This window comes from Excalfactoria chinensis, chromosome Z, assembly GCF_039878825.1.
Source record: "Excalfactoria chinensis isolate bCotChi1 chromosome Z, bCotChi1.hap2, whole genome shotgun sequence".
Lineage (NCBI taxonomy): Eukaryota > Metazoa > Chordata > Aves > Galliformes > Phasianidae > Excalfactoria > Excalfactoria chinensis.
Genome location: NC_092857.1, coordinates 7,680,011 through 7,703,499, shown reverse-complemented (window position 1 = coordinate 7,703,499; position 23,489 = coordinate 7,680,011). Strand labels below are relative to the sequence as shown.

General features: G+C 44.2%; 1 protein-coding gene across 4 annotated transcripts in view; it reads right to left on the bottom strand.

The window, feature by feature from the left end:
- DNAI1 (dynein axonemal intermediate chain 1) overlaps positions 1-23,489 on the bottom strand; it is a 131,194-nt gene that overhangs the window by 27,348 nt on the left and 80,357 nt on the right. For 2 of the 4 annotated variants that reach the window (XM_072359375.1, XM_072359376.1), the window contains exons 15-18: positions 18,753-18,840; positions 16,164-16,243; positions 10,351-10,499; positions 9,418-9,517 (exon numbers count right to left, since the gene is read on the bottom strand). In XM_072359375.1, the coding sequence (XP_072215476.1) occupies positions 9,418-9,517; positions 10,351-10,499; positions 16,164-16,243; positions 18,753-18,840 (417 nt within the window). Of the gene's footprint in view, positions 1-9,417; positions 9,518-10,350; positions 10,500-16,163; positions 16,244-18,752; positions 18,841-23,177; positions 23,247-23,489 lie in introns of all 4 variants that reach the window. The other 2 variants (XM_072359374.1, XM_072359377.1) reach the window with 2 other exon arrangements.

The following is a 23,489-nucleotide window of genomic DNA, read 5'->3' as shown; positions in this document are numbered from 1 at the left end:
CACAGAAGCCTACTCAGCTTTTGTGGCCTATGAAAATAGGAGCCCACAAGCTACCCAAACCTTTACCGCATGCCTCAAACAGAAGCTGGGTCTGCAGTGGGTGCAGCCTTTCCTGTCATTTCCTCCTGGATTTACAAGGCCTCATCCCCCACCAGTGTGGCCAGAACAATGCCTGTGTGCTCAAAAACAACCTGGTAGCAACCAAAACCCACGCTAGGGGAAACTATGTATGTATGTAAGAGCAAAGCAGATGTACCTGGTAACTTGGCAACAAAGAATAAAATCGGTGCAAGAGCAAAAGGTGAGGGATGATTTAATATCATGCTGCATATCACGCTGCCCTTTACCTGTTGACATCTCTTTCACTGCTTGGCTTTCACTGTCTGTGTGATGGATTTCCCTAATTTTCTTGACTGAATCATGATACCTCACCCATTGGCAAACTCCACAGATGACTTGTTTCAAATTCTCAAGTCCCATATTAAACAAATCGGCAGGTGACCCCTAAACCTTACACTGTAGCTTCCTAAAGGCACTGTGCAGGCAGGGCAGCCCCTGCTTGCATTGAGGCCAAACAGCCTCGTGCGATGGAGGGCTTACTTTATGCAATCGCTGTACTCTCACTGCAGCCAGATCAATCAGGGGAGCAGATCCAGTGCCGCTCATTTTCTGTAAGAAGATGTTTTTCATTTATGTTAGTAACTTGACTGAGTTTTAAGACACTCGTTGGTCCTTCCCATGCACAGGACAGGCAGAGGTTCCACAGAAGGGCAGGGGACCTGACTCGGGAAACTTTAATCACTGCATTGCTTCTGCAGGGACAGCTCAGGAATGCAGACCTTCTGCTGCCTGACACCAGCACCAGACAGACCTACAGATACATTCTAGGGGAGAAGGACTGGCCCCAGCTCTGTTACAGCAATCTCTGTGCTAGCTCTGAGCTCAGGAGATGAGCAGACATCCATGAAAGCCACTGTTGGTCTGGGCAAGTTCACTCTCCAGGGCTGGCTGCACACCCTGTGGAGCACAAGAGAAAACGAAGCACATCCTCCAGGTCTGCAGTATCTCAGCACTGCAGCATCTCTGCATGCTGCTCTGGGGTGCACAACAGTAGGAAGAGAAGTTCTGAACCACTTGGCTTAGCACAGGGCTGGAGGGGAGAGCTTCTCTTTAGGGTTTCATCTCTCTTCCCTTCCTCACTCACTAAGAACTGGGTCACTCCTGATTTGACATGGTAGGAAAACAACCTCAGCTGATTTGACTGAGCTCCCACAAGGCAGCAGGAAACCAAAGCCTCAGCATGTGGAAGAGCTGTTATTCATTCAGACAGGCCGAGGACCATTTAACCTCCTCAGAAAACCCTGTCACTTTGTTTTACAAGAAAGCGCTCGTGTATCTGAGCTAATTTTCCTGTCAGTCAGCACTTCCTGCCAACCATCTCTGCTCTGGCAGTCTCAGTGATTATGATAATCTCCTGCATGTCTTGGTCCTGCACACTCCTGAACACTGTTATCTGGTGCTAAATAGCTGATACATCATATGCCAGAGCTGGTTGCACTTCAGTTTAGTCTAATAACATTTTCTTATGTTACCAGTGACTCTTTTTATTTTTTCCTCTCTAACATTAATAGCATGATTTGGAATGAATCACAAATTGAACTAATGTTTCTCACACCTCCTCACAAAGCCTCCTTTTGATCCCTGGTATTATACCAAATTTAATTTGTTACTTTTCAGATCACTTCTGAAAGGCAAAGCCAAACAGATAAAACTAATCTGCAGTGAACTTGTGTGATGCCAGCCTGTAGAAGCAGTTGGTACCTCCGCACTGTGCTGCCATCCCTGCACTAACAGAGGAGATGTCCAGCACATCCTGAGCCCCACTCATGCTCCTGGGGTAAGTGCTCCCAGCATCTCTCAGGGACTGAGCTGGAAGCACAGCTGCAGTGTTGGCAGGAGCATGGTAGTGCAGCCAGTCCCGGCCTTATGGTCCTGCTGCTTCCCAGTTAGTGCTCATTTCATATTGCACATTTGGTTTGTGTCTTTATTGAATTTCATCTCACTGACTGCAAATTGCTGCTGAGGCTGTTGAGCTCATTTACAGTTTCAGTTTTGGCACTAAAGCACTTTTAAGTCCTGTCCACTTAGTCCTACCATAATTGCTTCTGGGTTCCAGCACCAGCCCCAGTTCTGAGGATGATTTCCACTCTGCCGCATCCACCTTCTCACCTTTCTTTATGGGTTTGTGCCAGCAGAGTTCCTGAAGTCACCCTGTATAGATGTTTTGTATATCCTTCCTCTGACCTACCAGGGCTGTTACTCTCAAAAACTGTATTAGATCAGTTTTAGGTGATATGGCCTTACAAAAGCCTTATTAGACTGGCGGGTCTTTGATCTAGCAGGGCTTACAAATATACCATTCAGTATTTTTCTGGATAGTGTATTTAGGCTGCCTAAACTCTCCTGCACTGTCATGCCCTCAAAGACTGGGAAAAAAGTCTTTCCTTCAGTCCTCAAAAACTTCCCTACTCTGATATCCCATCTCAGATAGATGGTGAAGAACTGAGAGACTGTTTCAACCAGTTTCTTACTGGTTCTTGGGCTATGCCACACAAATACATACCAGTTGTGCCAGTACCCCTGCTCCGTTCCTACAGTGACCCACAGCCCAGCTTCAGTGTCAGGCTGAGACTGACTCTTCTTAGATCACAATCAGGCTCCATCCCTTCATACGTCCTGGTTCCTGGCTATGCCCTACAGGAGAAGCACTGGTTGCTGGAGTGGGTGAGAAGACAGGCAGTGGTAAAAGCACAGGCAGCACAGTCTGATGGGGCATGCAGTCCCTGCTGTCTGCCACTGTCTGCCCTTTGGCAGGCCAGCAAAGCTGTTCATAAGACAGATATTGAACTGTCATGGCTTGGAGACTGGCATTTAAAAAGAACCAGCACAGATTTCAGGTTACTGTAAAATGCCAAACAATAAACATCAAGGCTCAGGAGCTGCTGCCTCTGCACAGGAGGATGGTGCATACAGCTGAGGGAGTCTTAGTGGCCTTAATGCCAACTGTCTCCACTTGCAAATTCAAACCTAAGTGAGGGGTCATTTCTAGTGTCTGCTAATAGCAAAGAGCAGAAAAGCATCTACGAGCAGCTTTCTAAACTCTTTCAGATACTCCTGATAGGCTCAGTAAGCAAAGTCATGCAAAGTCAAACAGGTTAATCAAAGATATCTTTGGAGATGCTGCCCAAGGCATTTGTCCCTACACATACATTCATACAAGCAGAAAAGAGCAAACTTGGTTCCTGTGTGGCTGAATGAACTAGTTAGTCTCAGCAGGTGGGTTTTGTTTAACTGCTGTATTTCATAACCTGAAAGAGCTATAGCAACAGTAATGAAAAACTGGCCTGGGAGTATCTGAATAAAAAACAATCCACACAAAAAAGCAAAAAGCAAAACAAAACAAAACCCCCCCAAAAAAACAAACAGTGATGAAAGAGGTTTAAATTCATCCGTTTGTTTTTTCTCCAAAAACAACCACCATGCTCACAGAACTACCTTGCTGGGGACACAGCTGCTATGGGATGTGAGGCAGTGAGCAGATGTGTCCTGAGCTGCCTGATGCATCTTCAGGTCTGGAGCCCACCAGCACACCCCACGATAGCACAGGAGCTGCAGCAGGAGAGAGGTGAGGAATCAGACCCTGCACGAACACTTCAAAGCCTTTTTTGGACTTAAAGCAATTGCTGGGGAGAGAAATTCTGGTGCAGAGAGAACGTGCTGGCTAGAGGAAGAGAAGCAAGGGCAGCCTGGTTGGCTCAGAGTAAGAGGAAGGAAGCATTAATCCTAAGGACTCTGCCCATCTACTTCACTTAGCTTTGTCATGTCACCAGCCTGTGTTTTAAAGCAGACAGGAGTCTGCCCATCCATCCACATCAATCTTAAAGATTCAGCAGGGAATAAGAAAGAGCCTTTTATGTTTTGTGGTGGAAGAAAATGAACAGTTTTACTGGAAAACAACCACTTTGCTGTGAATGCAATTTAGAAGCCATTTTAAGAACATCTCTGCCCACTTCAGCCTGCTCAGAGGTCCTTCTGCATGATGACAAAGGGTTCTGTACTCACTGTTTTCACACCCTAGCGATTGTCCAGCTTTGCAGAGATAGTGGAGAAGGCAGTGCAAGGTGAAGTGAAGGAGAAGTGAAGGAGAAGATAGTGCAAGGCTCAGGCAGGCTACTACAGAAGTGTAGGAGAAAAGACAAGGACATGGCAGGGAAAGATATCTGCAGCTGTTGGGAGTTCACAGTTTTCATTTTCCTGGGCAAAAGCACTAAACAGTGCTGAGAGGGCTGCCAGTGTGCCTGACCCATGTTCTGTAAGGTGAGGCAGGAGAAGGTCCGACACACTTGAAGGAACCTGAAATGTTAGGCAAGGCTCTTACTTGCAAAGTCACACCAGTTTTAAAGACAGAGATTGTTTTTTGCTTCCAGACAAAGTTAAATAGGCAGAAAGTCTCCATGAATTGTTCTGTAAACACACACACAGCATTGATTGAGAAGTGTTTCTCTCCTGATAAATGACGGCTATCAAGATGACATGGATTTCTTCAGCATCTTATCCTGTACATGAGATACAACAGAAACCTTGTCTTCAAGACTTTTCATACAAAACAATTGTTCAGTAAAATCTGTTTATATTATCAGGAAAGGGTATACTCCCTTCCTGAGAAGCACAAAGCCTTAGTTAATTTCATGAAGGCTTGGGTCATCTCAAGTATTTCATATCTTGAAAGGTCAACAGCTTCAGTAATGGGGGAAGGGCGGTGGAGCATACGTCTGAGTGGCTTTCTCTGCAGAGTGCATACTCAGATGGCATTTATCTCAAAGCTATCAATATTTACTAAGGATAACTGTAACGTCACCCTGCCCTTGCTGTATTAGTCATGAAGGACACGAACCACAAAAACAGAAGAGCAAATGGACTTGTACTTAGTGCATGCCTCCTGCTGTAAAAGCCCTGGGATCCTCCTTCTCACATCAGGATGTAGTGTCTCAGTGTTAGAAGATAATTCAGGCTAGAAGAGACTCCCAGAAGTCTCTAGTCCAACCTCCTGAGACCACATGTGGTTGTTCAGGGTTCTGCCCAGCCTTGGTTTTTAAGAACTCTGTGCACAGAGATGGTACACCCTCTTTGAGTAAGATGCTGCACTGCTTGACTTCATTTATGATTAAAAGGTTTTTCCTTGTATCCAGCCCAAACCTCTAATTATTCAACTCATTTCAGCTGTCGTCATAGACTCATTGAATGGTTTGGGTTGGAGGGGACCTTAAAAACCATCCAGTTCCAACCCCTCTGTTACCGGCACAGACACTTTCTTCTACATCAAGTTGTACAATGGCCCATCCAGCCTGGCCCTGAACATCTCCAGGCATGGGGCATCCACACGTTTTCTAGACAGCCTGTTCCAGTCTCGCGGGAAATAATTTCTTAATTTATGGAAAATTATCCCTTTCATGCATTGCTCTGAAGAACCTGGCTCTAACTTCTTGATGACCTCTTTATAGGCACTGACAGTTTCCTGCTAGGTATCCGCAAAGCCATTCCTTTTCACACTGACCAATCCCAGTTCAACAGAACCATTTGTCATTCCACAAGGTGGCTGTGGTCTCTAGCCTGGGATCCAGACATTTGGAAACACTTGCACAGGAGTCTCTGGCTTTTTCAGCAGGCATAACAACTCATGGATGAATTCAGAAGGAGAAAACATTCACATGAGTGAGCCAGACTTGGAATTCTGTGCCATTGCTATGTGCAGCACAACCTGCCAACTTAACTTTCTTTTCTTAAGGAAAGGAAGGAAAGCATTCCAAGAGAGAAATTTCAGGTCTGGGTCCTGCATTTATACGTTTTGATATTTATTTCTGCTTTAAGTGTAAGTTTGAGATAGGCTCCAATCAAGATCCCAAATAAAAGTCCAGCTCCCACCCATTTCCCTGTCTTCTATCCTTACAATAAGCTGGCCAGCATCACTAGATCTCCTGCACCCTAAATGTAAGAGTTAGGCATCCAAATCCACCTTCGCAGTACTTTATTATTTCCAAAGCAGGCCTCACACATCAGCTAGCCTTTTTATTTCATTTACAGCCTAAAGCCATGGAAACAAGGTGCTATCTAACCTCATTTTATTTCATTGCTAATCACATCAATATCTGCACCCAGGTCCCTGCAGGAGATGGCCTGGAGGGGCCACAGAGATGCAGCCAGCCAACTATGCAGCAGGTCTCATGTTCATAAAGAACACGTATCTCCACCTGACTCCTTTAGAATACACTGTGGAGTCTTCAAGGAACATCCTGTCATTTGAAATGCAGTCACAGTACAGAACTGCACTGGACTTAGCAAACTGACTAAAACCAAAGCCAAATGCCCACTAGCAACCACTCTGAGCTCACCCACAAAACCAGATGACTGTTTATCCTTCTAAAATCAAGCCACTTATTTAGCTATAGAATTGGGAGCTTCTTTTCAAGCAGAGTTGGCACAGATGTAGACATCTCAAGGATCATTTTACTTTATTTCAGTTTTCACTGCAAATCATTTATGCTCACTCTGAAATAAAATGGCCATCAGGCAGGGCAGGACACTAAGGAAATTATCCAGAACATGATAAAGAGAAACTGGAGCATTTACTGTCCATTGCACCAGCTGCAGAATGTGCACACTTTGTTATTTATGAAAAGGTGGTGCTGTCTGAAGCAAATGCTCAGCAGCCAACACATAGAATTTAATGTAATGCTCCAGATATATGCAGCTTTTCTTAAATACGCACCTCTTGGAGTCGTGTGTATCAGGAGATTGTTAGAGTGATTTCCAAGTTGGTCTTATCAACAGGAGGCCAATACATACAGTTTGGACACGTCAGCTTGAGTAAAGAAATGTGTTTTTCAAAATATAAGCAACATCCCTTTAAGACTGCAATAAGGGCCTGATTTTTAAACCACCTCCAGGCAACCTGTGAGTTTTGCAGACATAATTATATGTGAATGCAAAACAAAAGGCTGTTTCAGAACAGGAGGCCTTTAACGCTTTATTTTCTGGATGCATGTCCTGTAGTTTTCTATATCCTCTTAATGTAGATTTTTTTTTTTTCTCAGCATTAGTAGAGCCTGTCCTTTGTGAAGTGCTAAGTTACTCCCAAAGAGTGAGTTCTACTACAAAGTGAAATATCCCCCAGAATGAAAAGGTTGTAAGCAACCACTTCCACTGAAGATGGAACAGGTTTTGTTTAAAACAGAAGCTAAACCATGTCTCAGACTTATCCTGCTGGTTAGTGCAGAGAACCAGGATTGCAGTCCTGGCCAGCAACAGCAAGGCAGCTCTTACATCAATCTTTCCTGCTGGACAGCCCAATGATGGGCTGTTCCTGGCTGATGGTCACTTTCAAAAATTAAAGGCATAAAGCAGAATTAGATCCTACTCAGCATAAAGTATCCTAGGGGCAGCACTGACAAACAAGCTAGTTTTCTGTCCTGTCCACAGCCCCATAAGAACTCTAGCTCACAGACACCGTAGCTAATGTGTCTCTGCAACAACATAATTAGAGCCATGACAGCAGTGGCTAAAACAAGAGCAGGGATGGAAACACCTCATTGCACATGTCAAGTCCGTAGGAATTTCTCTGTACTGGGTAAAGATCTGAGAAAGAACCTGGCTCAAGAGAGTAGTGCCCCAGGCTTCTCACTGCCTGCAGACATCTCTTCCCCTTCCCCATAGTTGGATGCCAAGAACACAAATAAACCACACACATCTCTGCTCTGCTCAGCCCAGCTTTCAGTGAACTCTGCCAGGCCTGCGGCTCAGATAAGTGCTCTTGTAGGGAATACACTTGCTCTATGGGAGAAGGGGGATGCATAAAGGCTCACGCTATTCTGCTTGAAGAGGGGAAAGCAACAACACTGCTTTCTTCAGGCTGCACTAACCTGAAATTCCTAGGGAGGCCCAGGTGCACCAGTAAAGGTATCTCCATTACTTAGCGAGACAAATTCTCAGCCTCAGCCATTGTATCAGTGAAATGAATTTTTTGCTACAATATAAAGGTTAAACTGCAATAAGGTTGCTAATTCAGCAGTATGGATATATAGAGGCCATCTTTTTTCCTGGAGTAATTTGGCCAAACTGCATAGACTTTCCAATCTGCATCAGCAAAACATGCAGCCCGTGGTGACAGAGCAGTGTGGTCTCACAGTACAAAAACACTATTGACAGATAGCTACGTGCCCTGGCTACTTGCCAGGCCCAAATTAACCATCTGAGCTACTAGAATGGATGGCTGGGGGCAAGAATACAACTGCCATCATCTCAACATTAGGATTGTTCTAAGCACTTCATTATCAAGTCATTACTCTTGGAGACAGCGTGACACAAAGGGAAAACGCTGATTTCATTTTATTTAATGGGAACAAAGTTCTGTTGGCTGAGCCTCGGTATGTTACTATAATTGATCCTTTTTTATTATTTTTTTCTCACATTCTAAGTATATATTCACTTAATTCTGGTGCTTCCCTGTACCCTGGAGATTTGGAATCAATGCCTGTGTATCAGCTCATGCTGGAGGTGCTCTTCTCTTGAGCACCATCCATCCATCTCCAGGGAAGCACTCATAATGAGCTGTTTTCACACAGAGTTATGTGTTTTTCTCTTGGCATGTACCATTGCAAGCAGTACATCTCCTTTGATACTGTCAGCATGAAGAAGCTGGGACTTGCATGTGTTTGCAACGCTCATCTCAATGCAGGGAGAGCAGCATCAAGAAAGAGTAAACAATGCATGCCCAGCACTATGCATGCCAAGGGCAGAACATAGGAAAAACAGTCTGTTCCCAGGCTTCTGTTTAGTTTTCCTTTCTGTCCTCTAAGAAGCACCATCACCAGGGTCCTATCAAGGATCCGTGCTTACAGAAGAATGTCCACATGCATCTATGAAGGTTTTGTCAAGCTGCACAAGACATGCAGCTGACCTTCAATATCTGCCAAGAGCTCACCAATTTGTGATTTAACATCACCTTGCCTGCACAGCTTGCCTTGTTGCTTTTATAAGTGTGGCAAGGCCCATGGGTAGGAGGAGTAAGAAATGCTGCTGCCTAGGTTTTCTCAGCTCCACTGGACATCCATGTCCTCTGAAATCAAGCTGGTAAAAAATGGAATTCATAGTTTTGGAGCCTCAAGTCATCGAAGTGACTCCACCTCTCTACGAAGCCCAGGCAAGCCTCAGACAAACCAGCTTCAGCCACTGGTCTGGATTCCTGCTGGCAGCTGATTATCTGCTCCCAGATATGCCTGGCCAGGATTGGGCTGACCTGTCCTCATACTAGGTCTTCATCTACCTTGACATTTTATCTGCCTGCTGCTCCCAGTCATTTACCTTGCCATCAGTGGTAACTGCTGCAAAGACCGTGGAAGAGTAAGGGGACCAGGCAACATCCCCTACAGCAGCATTCAGGTCATAAACAAACATCGGAGTTCTGTAAAGAGAGATCCAGGCTCAGTTAAAAACATATCACTCTGATAGCAAAACACTGAGATATAAACACTTGGATGCTGCATCCTATGCTAAACGCCAGCTTCAGGAATGAGATATGGGATACTTTCTTACACCAAACACTAGCCGGGGTCTGAGCCAAGGGCACTGCAGAGCTGAACCTCAATCTAACTCCTCTGCAATGAGAAGAAAAGATGCATGTTGCTTTCTTTCTGCAAACATTTTGAAAGCTTTTACTGCACACAGTGAGAGGGACACTCTGTGCTTAATAATCATACAGGAAAAAGTGATCTTCCCTCTCTGTACCTCTGACATCGAATATTAGAGCAGTATTGGCAACAGGAAATATTTGACTCTGACTGATTTACAACGAAATCAGTTTCCTGATTGAAACCAGACATTTCTCAACCACTAACCCTGAACTTCATTATGCAGTTTTAAATGTTCCAATTCTGTTTAATTTTTGCCTCTGTCTATTAGGAGGCGTCTGGCCTCTGAGGCCACCTACCAGCTCCTGACATTTCTCTATGCCAGTGCTCCAGAAGAATCACCCTGCCACAGCAAGCCTGAAAGGTAGAGAGTTCCATGGCAAGGCAGCAAGGTTGTTTGACTGAGCTGCACTTCTTGGCAAATTTCTGAAGCAATGCTAAACTTTATACATCATCCTTTAGATTGACTCATCAGCCACCAAGAGCAGAGATAAGACAGCAATATCAGTGTCTTAGAGTGAAACAGACTCAGGTTTGGGCAGAATCAACACTTGCAGCTGGATTAGGCTGGACCTTACTACCCGTGCCAGGACACAGTAGGACCTACTTGATGGTGTGATCCCAGATCTTGACTGTCCAGTCAGAGCTGCAGGAAATGAAGATTTTCAAGTGATAGGGATTCCAGCTGACTGAATCCACAGCCATGTGATGGGCTTCAAACACATCCAGGAACTGGCTTGAATAGCATTTTGAACACTGCAATGGAAAGAACTAGTCAGTAATCAGACTTAGACCTTCTTCCAGAGCTTGTATTCCCAGAGAAAGATGTGTGCAAATATTTGTATGGCCTCCCAGGCTCATCTGGGCTGGCTGGGAAAAGGCAGCTGGTACCCAGAAGTGCTACAAACATCATTTAGCACATGCTGTTTCACCCCAACTGCAGGCAATATTGAGCCAGACATACAGATGGGAATAGGCTGGATTTAAAGCTGGAGGCAGGATACAGAGCCCATTCTCCACTGTATGAGCTCCCCCACCTCCTGCAGTGCCTCTGTAATGGGCTCTCAGAAAGGCAGGGGAAAATAGCTCTCATGTTGCACAGGAGCACACCAGCAGTGTGCATTTGGACTGTTCCAATTAAAACCTCCAGTAACGGCATTATCAGCACAAGAAGGATCTGCCGGACCCTTCGTCTCTAACAAGTTTTGGGAATATGCCTGCAGCCCCTTCTCTGCCACCATCCTGTGACAGCTTGTCCCAGCAGTGTGCTGGGACAGCCCTGCCCTGTGGCTCTTCCCATGCTGCTCATGACTTCCCAGGAGGGTGTTAGAACCCTGGAGGCTGTCCAGGGCTGAGGAATGCTCCCATTGAGCTGCTGGGCCTCTCTGTGCTCCACTGGCTACGTGAGCTCATGAAGGAGGAGAAATGATGATCCACCTGCTGGAACTAACAGGATATGGGTCTCCATCAGGATGCTGCCAGTGCCATGTTCACCGAAAAATGAGGTTATCTTCCCCCACCTTCCTCCCACAGAAGGCTTCCTTCATTAGCCACAAGGATCCCCACTCACAAGTATTGCTCTCTTGGTTTTTTTCACATGCATGCCTTGTCTGCACCGCAAGTTCGGGGTGGTTTCAGGATTTTCTGTCAGTCTGCCTCAGTACTGTCACTACAAGGACTTTTCAGCACCTTTTTCTACTCCCTGCAGAATGCAGCAAAACATCATCTGCCTGAGCAGCAGGATTGCTTGAAGTGTTGCATGACTTTAATTCCTGCAAACCAAAGCTCTAACTAATCAGGAGGCTTAACTATTTATTGCACACGATATTCACTGCCTGGTAACTCTCACCTGCTTTGTTTACAATATCCTTGTGTGTTAGGACAGGTACAGGATTAGAGGAGCTGAACTCTCTGCATTACATCAGCTCTACCATCCCCAGGAGGGTGGCTATGGCAGGAAGCAGAATGGGGCTCATGTCCCACTGAAATTCAGTGACGGTGCCTACAGCTTGCTAATAGTTTGGTGCGCACTCTGGCTCTGAGCAACTGTGCTCGCATGTAATTACGGTAACGAAATCGCCTTTAATGGCATGTTCCGTAACTTTGCTTCATAATTCACAATGTGCAGTCACTGGGAAAATTGATACTTGGCTTGTTTTGAAAGTCACTTTGCTGGGAACAGACAGAATAGGTCACAAGTAAATCATCACAAGAGAGAGGTTGCTTTATTCATTTGTCTTTCCATTGAAGGTCCTTAATACCTGACGGCTTTGATCAGTGAGATCTTAACAAGATCTGTCGGCATCCAACAGATCTGTCACACTTAGTGCTCTGTTTTTAGAGCCTTGCTGGAGTTGAGTCCATGATCAGGGCAGCTCTCTAGCACCAGTATGTTGGGAAACACTCTGGGATGTTCTGATCCTCAGTATAGGGTTTGCAACCTGCAAGTTTGGCTTGGAGCTGAGCTCCAGGCCTTGACAGGAAAGGCACCTGCTGTTTTCTCATTATATAAGCAGCAAAAGGGGTTCTGTAGGGCCTGGCTGGTGTCGTTGGTGAAAAATAGACTCTTTGTGCCATACCCTGTGCTCTGGCACTGCTGATCCTGCACACCACATCTATCCAGATCTTCAGTGACACATCTCTGATGTGCGACACACAGCCACGGCTTTCCCAAGAGGAAGGAACTTTGAAGGAACATCATGGAAGTAACTTCCCACTTTGAAGGAATACCATGAAATTAGTTCAGAAAGAAGTTTGACTTTAATGAGTAAGAGTTTCTGAGTTACGCAGAACTGCTGGCAAAGACTTCTCCTGCTATTCATTTTAAAAACTATACCATTATTAGACACATGTCAAGGCGAAAACAAAACTGCTGGAAAATGTGACGCTTAACTTCTGACAAGACAGCTTTGAAGAGGATGAGTTGATTCAGGGAGCAGGCATTTGTGCAGCCTGTCTGATCCTCCAGAGTGCTGCTCAAATATGCTGAAAGTGTTTTTCTCCTATTTAAATGACGGTACGTGTACGTGAATAGTAAATTGTATTTTTATGATGGGACAGGAAAGCAAGAAGGTAATACAGAAAGTAAGTAACAAGATGTCTGGCGACAAGGCTACAAAACAAATGGGAGGAATACTGGGAGGAAAGGACAACTGCAAGGAACACAGTTTACTCATAACCTTCATTAAAAGTACTTCAATTTATCCCAAACATTAACCTGACACAATACTGCTCTTCTTCCACATTGAATGGACAGTTATACACGTGCTTATAATGTGGAGTGTTTCTACAGCTCTCTATCAGAAATATCAAGGTAATACTCAAGTCCAATAAATGATATTCTTCAAAGGCGTGTTGTATCTGGCAACAGAAAGAGTACAGCCTGGAGCCAGCACTACCAGGCAGATCAGGACACCCAGCTGCAATTCAGAAATGGCCAACACAAATGTGTCCTGTGTTGTGGACTGCCTGGCCTGACCACACAGATACAAATGTCCCGGTGCTTGGGATGAGCGTGTGTGAAAACAGCTTTGTTAAAATAAGAATCACTCTTTCTTTCTATACAGCCTTGCACTGAGATTTGTTGCCTTAACTTGTTTCATTCTCAAGCAAAACCAACTAAGACAGAAGAAAAAAAGCCTCTCTCGTATGAAAATGCTCGAATTTTATCCCAGTTTGTCTGCTTTGAAGCTCTGCTGATCAAAAAAAGTAATTCTGACCAAAAAGCTGAAGCCACGAGAATGTTCTAACGTCATTCTCAGAGACCCATCCTTTCTGGCACCAAAGCCGAACAATTCCTGAACAGCAAACACGATATGCAAAGAGGCAGTTTTGCATGACAAAATCACATTAATGCGGAAACAATTTGTCCTCTGTGTAAAAGGGCAATAGATGGTTCTGTGTATAATTAAGATAATGATTTCTTGGCTTTAGAAGCGCTATTAACTAAGCCATTTTAAAAAATTCACTGTAATCATTCTGCAGCTGAAGAATTAACATATTATAATGCTATTTGTGGACATGAACGGTCTTTGGAAAAATGCCTCTCTGAAATTCATTTCTCAATTTATTTAATAAATAATCTCAAATTCAGCCTGCGCAGAGAGCATTCCATGTTTGATACTTGGCTCACACAACATGTAAGGTTCAAATGTGCAGTTTTCAGTAAGAGCTGGAATTGAAGTGTGCAATAATCCCTGAGAAATGTCTGGAGCAGCAGCAACTTGTTGATTCCAAAACTTCTGAATCTTCCTGTAGAAAACTCTTGGGGTAACATGGAGGGTACAAGCACTTTCACTCCCTTTTTTTGTGTGTGGACACTCTAAAGGCTCACTTGTCTAAGCACTGAAGATTTCTCATTTTTGGGTTATTCCATACTATCTGACAGACAATTGCCACCTCCTTCTTGTGGCAACACCTGAACCTGACAGGGTGGTTGGCACATTGTGACAGTGGCCCCATATTTCTTTAAGGCCCACCAATCCCACAGGAATGCTTTGTTCCTCATCAGTAACCCTGAAATCAGCATTAGCATCAATAAAAGAAAATATCCTGTGCAACAGTCTCTCTCTGCATTTGTCCACTCAAGAAGTGGTTAAAATGCCTGGGATTCATGGCTGGGGTCACTGTGTTAAAATTCTCCTAGCTCTTGTTTCACTGAAAGCAGGAACACAGACAGCTCTGTCAATGCAATCTCCACCAAATTCTGTTCTGACTCAATAATCATCCATGAAGGATTTTGTCTGCTGTGTAACTGAGCCTGGATAGCAGCCTGTACGTGTCTCCTGAAGGGTAACTGATGGCTCCACCTAACACCGACATCCACTTTCTTACTTATATCCAGCACTCTAGCATACAGGAAACTAAAACTTGTGGTGCCTTCCTGCATTTTGATCAGGATTTGATGCTAACACTATTCAAACAAATCAGAGTACAATACCCAGGGTACCAAGTACGGTGGGCAATCAGCCAACTCAGAACATCTGCCTGTAATGGAACAGATGCTTTGTACTTGGAGAGCATCAATGAAAAGCCATTGCACCTACGCCATTGTCCATCACCCATCAGCTCAGCACCCCACTGCTCCCAGCTCCCTTCTGCATCTGTCTAGTCAAAAGAAAGCGGGCACTAATCAGAAACCTTCCCTAGACATTAACTGGAAGAGGAGCAAATTTCCTTCAGCATCATCCCTCTGGAAGGATTACTTGTTTGTTATTTGTTTTGCCTACATGATGGAAATTCATTTCAGAATACAAATCCCTTTGGATTCTTTTTCTCTGTTTTGGTTCCATTTTGCAGGAAAGACGCAGGGAGCTTGCAGCATCCTCAAAGGATGGACGGATGGCTCTGCTCTGCATCCCAGCCTCCAAGTGATGGTCCATTCCTACTGCTGAAGGGCAGTAACTATGACGTTAACAAAGCCAAAAAGCCAGCTTGTAGAAATGCAAGCCAAACAAAAGTTATATGAGTAACACTAAGAGTTACAAGCTTTATTTTCAGGGCTAAACACAGCAGAGATCAAAACTTCCTATTTTTATCTTGTTTTCTTAAGAAAAATAATGTCTGTCTCCTGCTGTCCATTTCTCTCGTCTCAAACAACTTTTGACCTCACCAGCAATTTTAGCCAAAGTTGGTTGCACAGAGGACTTGGCAATATTAAAGCCTTACACATTTCATAAAAATGGATGGCTGCAGAATGCAAACATCTGGACAATGCCTCTACCAGGGAAAGGCCATCAAAACTCAGCCCCTGCCCTCACCACATGGCTGGAGCTATTTGGCATCAGGCTGCAGGAAAGCACCAAACAGGAGGAGGGCTATAGCACAGAGGTGGGACATAGTCATTGAGGTCAGACAGCATCGAGGTGGTAAAAGAGAGGAAGGATAAGAGGAAGCAGTGAGAAAATGGAGATAGGAGGGCAATGAGAAAGGAGCTGGGATGTAATTGCGGAAAGGGAGGGTCTGGGGACATTAATCTGCAGGAAAAAAAAAAAAAAAAAAGAAAAGAAAAAAAGATTTCATTTGTTTCACTGCTCACAACAGGCCTGAAAAGGAAAAGAGATGAGATTTTTCCTGCCATTTCCCCACAGTCGTAAGGACAGACGATCGATGCCTTTTAACTTCTGCTCTGATCATGGTTTGTGCCTCGCTTGCACAGCTGCAATCTGCAAAGCATTCTGGGACACGGTTTGCATGAAAAACGTTTCTGCAAAATAATGCTTTAATTGGGTCTGTGCAGAGAGCTCCCTGTGACCCTGTGGGGCTCTGCGCTTGTGTCAGGCTCACCACAGTGATCTGAGGGCAGGACCAGCCTCTGAAGTTGTACTTTGTTGCCGCCTGTGCAAACAGTTCAGATGATGAACCAGAAAGACAAGCGTGGGTCAGGGGATGTAAAACAAGGGACAAAGGAGCCATTCTTACCTTATAGATCTTTCCCTCTTCAGTACCAACAAGAAACAAATAGTCTATCTTTTTGTGAAAATCAAATGATGTCCCACAGCCTGTGAAAAAAAGACAGGAGTCATACAGAAAACTGGTTCACCTGTGCAGCACAAGCTCCCTGCCCATTATACATGCATGCTGACAAAGTTTCCAAAAGTGACTGATGAGCCAGAAGCTCCCCAAAAATGCTAGAGCCACCCCTTCTTAAAAGCCTTTCCAAGCTGTACCTTTCTCCAGGACCTTCGATCTGAAGAAACAACATACACAAAGGGGAAAGGGAATTGAAAGAAGGGTGAACTGACTTGGAGTAATACACACAGTAGGTCAGTAGCAAATTTAGCTCTTGGAGCAGTTGCCCTGTGCTCTACCCACCCTGGGCCTCCCCTTAGCTGGCCACAAAGATCACTTGGTGAGGAGATCCAAAGCCTTGCATAACAACAACCACAGGATGTCATTTGCTTTCTAAAGCAACAAATGCCTTAAGACTGCCTCTGAGAATTCCCTCTGTACAAAAAATAACTTTGTGATCCAAGAAGAACTGACACAGACCTGTGATTAGCAGCGCCTGCCAGATGGCCTCTAAAGGCAAGGGCACCCAAGGGAGTCTCCACTGTTCTCTCTGGGATCAACTTCAGCCCCCATCAGAGACTGCAGCTTCTGGTTCAGTCTCCTCTCTCAGATACAACTTCAAGGACGTTGCCAGACACAGAACACAGATCAGCACTGCACTCTGCACTCGGTCACTGCTGCTCTTTGGTCCTACCAAACCTATTATTGTGTTTAGTAGCTGTCTTTGATTCCAAACATCTCTAAGGTGACCAAGACTCCAGTTACATCTGGGCCTCCAGCAAATCAGTATCCTCTAGCACAATAGTGGGAGTAGCAAATGGTTTACAGATGTAAGAGTGGTGAGTATCTGGTCTGCCTCCTGTTAGAGAAAACAAATATCTTCTGTTCGGTTGGTTTTCACAAACACATAAATGTTTTCTGAAGTGTTAAAGGGTCCGGAGAGGAAACATGATAATTCCTTGTGCCCTATCTTGTCTTTGGCTCAGAAGCCACTTAGCAGACTCACCCAACAGTAAAGGATGTGATTTGAGAACAAATCTTTTGGCAATCACACAAGGATTCTTCTTACTTCAAAAGCCCCCAGTCAAGCAGCACTGTAACCCATAAATAAAACAAGCATCCATCGCAACAGGATGTGATTCCTTGACATCCTCTGGCTTCTGCTCCCATAAGAGATGCAACATCTGGGTCTGCTGACCAGCAGGGAAATGCACAGCAATCATCAGAGGAGAAATCAGAACAAGCAGAGAAGGTCCAGAAGTACATCATTACAGAGAACTTTCTGCAAAGGCAACTGGAAACAGCTTTATGTCCTAAACGTTAAAAAAATGTAGACCTCAAAGGAATTGCTAAGGTTGTTTCAACCCTGTAATACTGTCTGCATTTTTTAACATTTAAATAGATTGTTAAATATTCAAGGCAAGCCTTAGAAAAATCCATTTCCCAGCAACACTAACAAATAATCCCAGTGCCTCTGGGAGTTCTGCAGTGTTCAGCTTTAGCTGGTCTCTTACAATCTGTGTGGCAATGCAAACCTTTCCGCAAACACACATTCAGGAATTACTAGCCTAGAAACATTTCTAAATGCAGAGCAAGTGCCTTCTCCAAACCAAGACCACAACTTCAAAGCAAGAAGTAGGTACAGTAGGATGATTAGTGGAATCCTCAGGGCTCCCTGTGTAGTCTGGGACTTCCACAGCTGACTCATCTCATCCTATACCAAACACAGGATAGTAAGGATAAGGGGATTCAACCTAGAAGAACTGCAGTCTCTACCTTGCATGGAGGGAGTCTAACACAGTAGCTTAGGTTATCATTGTGCTTTTAGAGAGCCAAAGCCATATGAGACACATCACACTGTAGGCTGGGTAAGCTGTGCGCTCATGAGAGGTTGCTTTTCATTTTGATTTGGACAGTTCAGATCAGAATCTGCTAGGAGGAATACAATTGATTTAATCCTGTAATATGGGTAATTGCCTTGCCATGTCTGCACCGAGATGTTGTGGAATCATAGAAACACTTGGAAAAGACCTACAAGATCATCCAGTCCAACTGTTCACCTATCACCAATAGCTCCCACTAAAGCATATCCCTCAACAACAACACCCAGACATTCCTTGAACACCTCTAGGGTCGTTGACTCCATCACCTCCCTGGGCAGCCCATTCCAGCCCCTGACCACTTCTTCAGAGAAGAAGTATTTCCCAACGTCCAGCCTGAATCTCCCCTGGTACAAATTGAGGCCATTCCCTCTAGTCCTATTTTTAGAATTAATATTTATCTTCTTCTGCAAGTAGAGACAAGCAGCAAACCTTGACTCAATCAGTGGCCATTGCTACAGACAGCCTTTATCCTACTACATGTTCAAAGCCAGCAGGAGTAACTTTTCTTTAGCCCTTCTCTTCCTCAACATCCCATTCCCAATTTAATTCCCCAGAATGCCTGATAAGAGGTTTTGAGTCACTGATTAATCAGCATGGTGAGGACTTGGGCTCCTACCAACTGTTTGCAGCTGCAGACCCTCTGGCCCCTGCATCGTTGTTCCCTCTGCTGACAGCTTGATGACATCTGTATGAACCAGCTCATTCTGCAGGCAGAGGAGATTCCACATGAATAACAGGCTTTACAACAACAGCAACAATACAGAGACATTCAGTACTTTCAAATGGCAAATTTTATGAAGGAATTTTAAAAAGCTTTCCAAAAATTGTTTAATGTTTCATGCCCACAGCTGGCAACTTGCTAACATGCTGCTTTACATAAGACCTCCAGGAAACTGATGCTTTGGTGCGCTGGTGCTGAGAGCCACTTGTACATCACACAGGCACAGGCATCTGACCTGGACAGCTTTGGGTTTTGAGGTCAGTACTTTCAAGTGCAGGGTGATACTGTCAGTGTGAATTGTGACAAGTGAAATTCCTCTGCATGGTGGAAGATGGGTATTGTGTACAACTGTGGAACCAGCTAAAACCTACACCAAGGGTTAATAACGTACCACCTCACCAGGTCTCTCTTCTTACCATCTCCCTGTTGTCCCTAGAGCAGCCTCAGGTCCTAACACTCACAGCCTCTCAGACTCTGAGATTCAGCCAACAGGAATATCTAGCAAACAGCTAAAGTGCACCATGTTGTTATCAACAGAGCTCTAAAGAGTGCATCGCAGGGCACAACACTGCAGTGCAGGGTTTTGTCTGAACATAGGGCAAAAAGGTTCTGTCCCAAAGAGTTTACATTCTAGGTAGGAGACAGAAGACAGATGAAAATAGACACCATGTGGGTGAGTCTGAGGAAACAAAGAGAGGCCAAAGATTCATTCTTAGATTAGCTCTGGGAATTAAAATACCTCTGCAGATTGGAGTTGGTTGTGAATATAAGAATACCCTGGGGCTAATAAAAAGAACAAAGAACTAAAGATTAAATTAGTGAGAAGTGTGGGCTGAGGACTGGATGTTTTCATGAATCTGCAGATTTCCCACTGGAGCACTGCGAGAACAAAACATAACTTCTTAGCTCACTGAATCAAGCTTTAGTTCGAGATTCTTAAACCCAGAGCAGGACTTACGTGAAAAAGGAGATTTTGCCTGGAAAAGTCAGTCCCAGGGATTTGCATTAGGAATGGGTGAGAAGGCCTTCAGAGTATTTACTCAGTACCATTCAGAGGAGACAGTTTTCTAAGATGTTTTAATCGTATTTTGAGGGAACATATTGACAGAAGGTCCATGAAAGGTCAAAATCTGTAACATAATTTACTTCCTTCTCATTAGCTTGCACTGCTGACTAACCACATACCTTTGCCTACTGATGGGAATAACTTCTATATGAGACTGCAGCAAGAAGTCTCCTGCAGCCTATGAAGTCTTATCTTCTGTTAGTGACTCTTCTTGCAGCACATGGGATAAAACCAGCCAGAATCAGTTGGTGTGGGCAGAAATAATATTAAGAAAGAGGTCGTATATGCTGGTGTGTGTGTGCAAGAACTGGAAAGAGCAGTGCCCTGGGCATCCAAGAGTAGAACATATTCCTCACGCCACGATCTGCCCATACAAACAGAAGTGCTGGTGGGCTGCTGGAGCACAGTCAGGACACGTTGAACTCACCTGCCACAGCCAAGCCGTGCTGTTGACCACTTAAGTCAGGTTTGAAGCTGCACAAGCCAATACACTCTGTGTGCCTAGCAGTCCCACTGGTCAGATCTGTGCTCTGGGCAGGCAGATGGGTATGCCAGCACACTTATTGTTCTGGCAGAAAGATGGTCTGCATGAGGCCTCCTATCTAAGTGCAAGTTGTTTCGCAGCCTTTCTTTGAAGATGCCTCCCAGCACCTCCACCAGGCCAAGGCCCACACGGTGGGCAGCTTCAGTAGGCTCTTGCCTTCACAAAGGATCTTTGTATGCAGTGATCCCCATTGTGCTGCTTTTTATTTATTTATTTATTTATTTTGTACACAGCCTTGCAGTCTGTAAAATGCATCTGTTCCTGGGGCTGTTTACCAACAGAACCATTCACATATTCCTCTGGGTAAACAGACTGTTGACAGCCTGGCCTTCCAGGAATACTGAACAATAATATGTTACTTCTGCTGAACAACTGTAAAGCATTTTGAAAGCATTAGCGAATTAGGTCTTGCAGCTGCCCATTTCCCTTTAGTTGTTGTTACTAATCCCAAGTGACAAAGGTGGCCCGCCGGGACCTATTCAGCAATTCAGCTCCAGTCACAAAAGAAAGGTGGGCTGTGGCTGCTAGTCAAACCCAGGAGCAATAAGGATCACCCCAAGAAGCAGAGCCAGACTGCATCCCAGCCAAAACATTCCTGCCATCATTCCGACAGCTCTCCTCAAAAGTCACTGCATGAATATAAGGAAGGAGAGCTCAGCTTCCAAGCTGCAGAATTTCCACATTCTTCCTCAGTTTTACACCTTCCCGATGACCCAAAACCAAGCCAAGATGACAACATGAATGTTTCAGAAAGCTCATCCAAAATGATCGTGTCTGCTTTTAACAGAGACGAGAACCACAGACAAGGCAGCTCAACCATCCTTTGCTAAAATTCCAAGTCTTCTACCCAAATTTTGAGCGGTGGTGCTTGCCAGTTGTCCAGCTGGAAGTAAGAATTCATTTATTCACTTTGTGCTCTCAGCTTTGTTAGTGTCAAAGTTATCACTGTCTGAAGAAGCTTTACTTCTGGATAGTCCTGTCAAAAAGATTAATTAAGCTCTCTTTCAGTTATTCTATATTTGCACAATGGATTTGCAAAACAGAAAACCTCTGCGGTATCATTAATTTTATTCTAAATAAAACTCAGAGATCAGTCTCTTGTAAAACTGGACTTCAAGCAAATCATTCATTCTTCATTACTGTGCAGAAAGCCATGGATTGTTACAAAGCACCCTTTTTGTTCTATTTCTTGCTTTCTCTTTGGAATTTCTCTTGGAAGAAAGAAACAAGAATGTATGTAAAACTTGTTGTTTTTCACCCCGCCTGCTAAGTCCATATCAGTTCTGCCAATTTCAGAGGTAACTTCAACTCAGCTTCATGCAGGGGTGTAGCCAAGAAGCGCAAGCAATAAGTAGAAATAACACTGTGCTAAACTGGTCTTAGAAGTCATACCAGGTGACTCTTAACTAGCGACATCAACACGTTCAAGGGACAGGAGAAAAACACAGCCTTATGACATGGGAACATAATTAAGCACAGCTGAATCAGAAATGTTGCATAAAGCTGTTTAGAGGGGAGTTGTTGGCAGAACCTATATGCAGATTCTTAGTTGTCCCAGCTGCAGCACTTCTCTGAAGTTTAGTGTAGAAAAGGTTTAATCCAGCGTGTCTCACCTCCTGTGTGAAAATGGATCACTGAGTTATGTGACTGTCACACAGCCAGTCACTGGGACCCAGGCAGTAGGTGTAACATCCAAGTCACCTTACGTGGCTGCGTTCAGCTCTTAAGAGGGTATTGTCCAGTGTAAATCCCTTTGGCTTTTCTATACAGGGGATATAACAGGAGTTGAATGCTGCAGCAGAATTCATCTGTCTCTATCCGGGGAGCACTCTGAGCACTCTTCAGAAAAGGACTTGGGACACACTTAGCGGAGGGATTTTTGTAACTAAAGCTGTGTGGATGCAAGAACCTAATCATCAATGCTCTCTGCACACTCCCACTGTGTTCATTAGAAGGGGCTCCAAGTCCTGAGATGAACATGAGACTTAAAAATAAACATAATGTTAGATATGAAACCCTGCCCATGGCGGCAAGGCCTAAAACTTTCAGAACAGACAAGCTTTGAATGGCTTTGAAAGGTTAAAGAAATTAATATCTAAGGACATAAAGAAATTTATTCACTAGCCGGGAAATAATGGGACAGCTGCTTCAAACTCCCATTCAGTGTAATTTGATTATTTCCAAAGTAAAAAAAAATAAAAATAAAATTAAAAAAAATAATAACAACTGAACTCTTCAAAGTGTAAAATCAAATACCCAGTAGGGAAAGCACGCATTAAGATTGAGAGAATTAAATCTAAGGGTTGTTTACGAACATTTCTGCCAACGCATGTACTGCAAAAGAAAAAGTAATCAAAGGAGAACAGAAATGAGTTAACAGATTTTCTGGGGTGTAAGCAGGCAGCGTCTTGGCAATGGGAAACCCTCTGCCTGTCCAATTGTGTGTTGTTGTCCCACTGCAAACACAAGCTTTCTCCCTGCTCCATGGCCATAGTATTTCAACTTGATATTCCTTGTACCAGCTGCTCTGGGGAACTGGGCAGCAGCTACCAGTTCCTATCTTGCAACCTGAATTCTCTGTACCACTTTGGTCACTCACTATATCAGAGTAGGAGTGAAGTTTATGTATTCTCCTCTCCCTTTCTGAATTGCAGTCTGTAAGGCAGCATTTTGGAATTTTGAAACTATAGATGAATGCAGATTATTCCACCTTGTCTCTGTATGATCCTCCCAGAACATAGAAGGTTTCAGAGCAAGGATAAGTCTTGAGTTTCAGCATCTGTGAAGCAGAAAAATGTTCTCTCATAATCAAGCCAATGGGATGCTGCAGGTGCACATAGGATGGTTGGGCCCTGAGCAAGAAGCAGGCTCATTCTGCTCAGTTCAGAGTTTAACACAGTGCTCTACATTCAGCTGAAGGCTGATATCAGCAAGCTGTGATTGAACCAGAAACGTTCACTTCTTTTCAGATCTTGCTCATTATAAATAATAATACACTTAATACATCATTGAACTTTGGAAA